We start from the raw sequence: 2,562 nt of genomic DNA, 5'->3' as shown, positions 1-2,562 counted from the left end.
AGCACATGGAACACAAGTAACATTACTAGGAGGAAGCCTTTTGCAAAGCTTATTATATAAGAAAGCTGCAAACAAAGAAAAATATGGATTATGTCAGTCTGTTAGGCTTGCCTTTTCACTTTTCTTCTTGTTTCAGGTATCATTCTTCTTACAGTTTCTTCAACCCTCCTGAGCTATTGAAGAAATCTAATTAATGAAATTTTACTTGGTCCTTCGGTGATCTATCCATGTTTTAGTTCAAAATATGAAGTATTAATAAGCGTGCAAGTTTAGTAAACACTAGCTCAATATCAAGCTTATTAGAAGAATAGAAGACACATGTAAAAATAAGTAAAAATAAGCTTATTCAATTCAATCAAGTAAAAATAAGTATCTGTTAAGTAAGGGTAAGAACTTTCAGACACAAGGACATTGTCCTAATTTAAATGTGGACACTAGTGAGAGGGAACGACATAAATGGAACATATTCCTAATTTTAGATAGTTCTACTCGAATTGCAAGTATTATGTCGTAAAAATACTTTACACACATTTTAAGCGAACTTGATTGTTAATCTTGTTAAAATGTTATTTAAAGCCTATTTATAGCACATACTTCTTTTCGTTCCTTTTATTTCTATATTTTCTATGGTTTTGTGGTTAAAGATGATTGAAGCATCTAAATAAGCATTGAAGTGTAAAGTAAGGAATTTATGTCCTCGTGTGAGTGTCGAGTGTCCAACCCGGATACAAAATAGAGTCGAAATAGCGTACTTTGACATGACACAATGTGTAGCACGGCATACATCCAACCATAAGACATACATGGTGGGCACGAGGCATAACCCAAAACCATCTTACACTGGACTAATGAATACAAGAGTGGACGTATGGAACAAAAAATTCAAACCAATCCTCTCACTCAATACTTTCATTTCTAGCTTTCTCCCAAAGCAACAAAAATGGAGGATACAACATGGGAGCAAAAATTCACAGCCCTAACACACATCTTAACAAACCCAACTACAAACCCATCACTCCACTCTCAATATTTCATTGCTAACCAAATCCCCTGTTATCTAAACTGGGATTTCCCACCTTTACTCTGCCCCAAATACCAAAACAACCCAACATTCAACTTAAAATGGAGTTTCTCTCTCTTCCTTAAAAGATTAAGGGCACCTCCTATTTCTTGGAGGTCAAAGTGCCCTTACAGTCAACCCCCACCTCTGATTTTGGGCAAAGGAGTTGAAGAAGCTAAATGGGATGATGAAAGTAAAAGATTGTATTTCAGGAAAAGATTGTTTAGAAAGAAGCTAGTGAGTGAAGTTAATCCTTTGATTCCAATTTTGGTTCCTAATGTCTTGTTGGTTTGGGTCCTCTTTTGGGGTCCAATTCCTCTCGATGATCCTTGAAGGTGTTTGATAATGTTGGTTGATGAAACTTTTTTTTTTTCCTTCTTTGTTTTTGTGTATGTGGTGGAGAAACTCTCTTGGTTGCGTTGATAATGTTGAGTTGTTGACAACTTGCACATTGCAAGTTTTATTAATATTGTCTTCTTTTATTAATATTGTCTTATTTAGAAATTTGCACAATTATATAATGTACTCCGTAACATATTGTTATACTCTTTTATCAAAAAAAAAAAAAAAAAAAAAAACATATTTGTTATACTCCTAATAATAATAATAATAATAATAATAATAATAATAATAATAATAATAATAATAATAATAATAATAATAATAATAATAGTTCTAGGTACATGATATTAAAAATATATTTGTAATACTCCGTATTTAAGAAATAAAAATAGAGATATAATAAAATGTCACTTCAACGTCTTTTGAAGTATTTATTTTCTGTTTATTTCATTTACTTTTTACATAATTTCAATCAATATAATTAAAATATACGAAGTATATAGTTTTAACTATATTAAAAATATATAGATTTAGGGTCAAACAAGAAGAATGAGAAGGATTTTTTGTGCATAATTTGTACTAAATGTGCAAAAAAATATTTGGCTCAAATTTGATGTGCATATTTTTTGAACAAATGTGCATATTTTTCGTTTTTTCAGGAAATTAAATTTTTTTATTAGGTTGAAACACAATTATGCACATTCAATATAAAAAAGGACATTTTGTGAGAAACTACCTAATAAAGCCTAAATTTTGTGAGAAACTACCTGATAAAAAAAATGTTGTAATAAACTACCTAATAAAAGATAAAATGTTGTAATATACTACCTTTGACCAAAATTCCACCGTTAACTTAATTTTAGGATGTTGATCCACCTTAGAACACCCCCAAAACCACCGTTAGGGTTGGTTTTCAAGGTGGTAATGTTATTTTCGGGGTGGTTGGAGGATATTTTGAGTTGGTGAGGGTAGATTAGTGCTTCGGGATGGTGGTTTTTAGGGTTAGAGGTGGTGGCTTTGGGGTTGGAAGGTGCTTTAGATGTGGTGGAGACGATTTCAAGCAAGTTGTGTTAGTTTTGGGAATGAAAACGGTGGTTTTAGAGTGTTTTGAGGTCAATCAACGGTGAAAATTCGGTATAGATAGTATTTTACAACATTTT

The 2,562-nt window shown here is 31.7% G+C and overlaps 1 protein-coding gene across 1 annotated transcript; it reads left to right on the top strand.

Annotated features, from left to right (window-relative positions):
• The first annotated feature begins 560 nt into the window (after positions 1–560).
• LOC110693771 lies at positions 561–1,609 on the top strand. The gene has a single exon (XM_021870939.1). The coding sequence runs from the start codon at positions 941–943 to the stop codon at positions 1,391–1,393; it is 453 nt and encodes a 150-aa protein (XP_021726631.1). The 5' UTR covers positions 561–940; the 3' UTR covers positions 1,394–1,609.
• The last annotated feature ends 953 nt before the right edge of the window (positions 1,610–2,562 follow it).

Source organism: Chenopodium quinoa, unplaced genomic scaffold (assembly GCF_001683475.1).
Source record: "Chenopodium quinoa cultivar QQ74 unplaced genomic scaffold, ASM168347v1, whole genome shotgun sequence".
NCBI classification, from domain to species: Eukaryota; Viridiplantae; Streptophyta; class Magnoliopsida; order Caryophyllales; family Amaranthaceae; genus Chenopodium; species Chenopodium quinoa.
The sequence above is the reverse complement of the archived record's forward strand: the minus strand, read 5'-3'. Positions and strand labels throughout refer to the sequence as shown.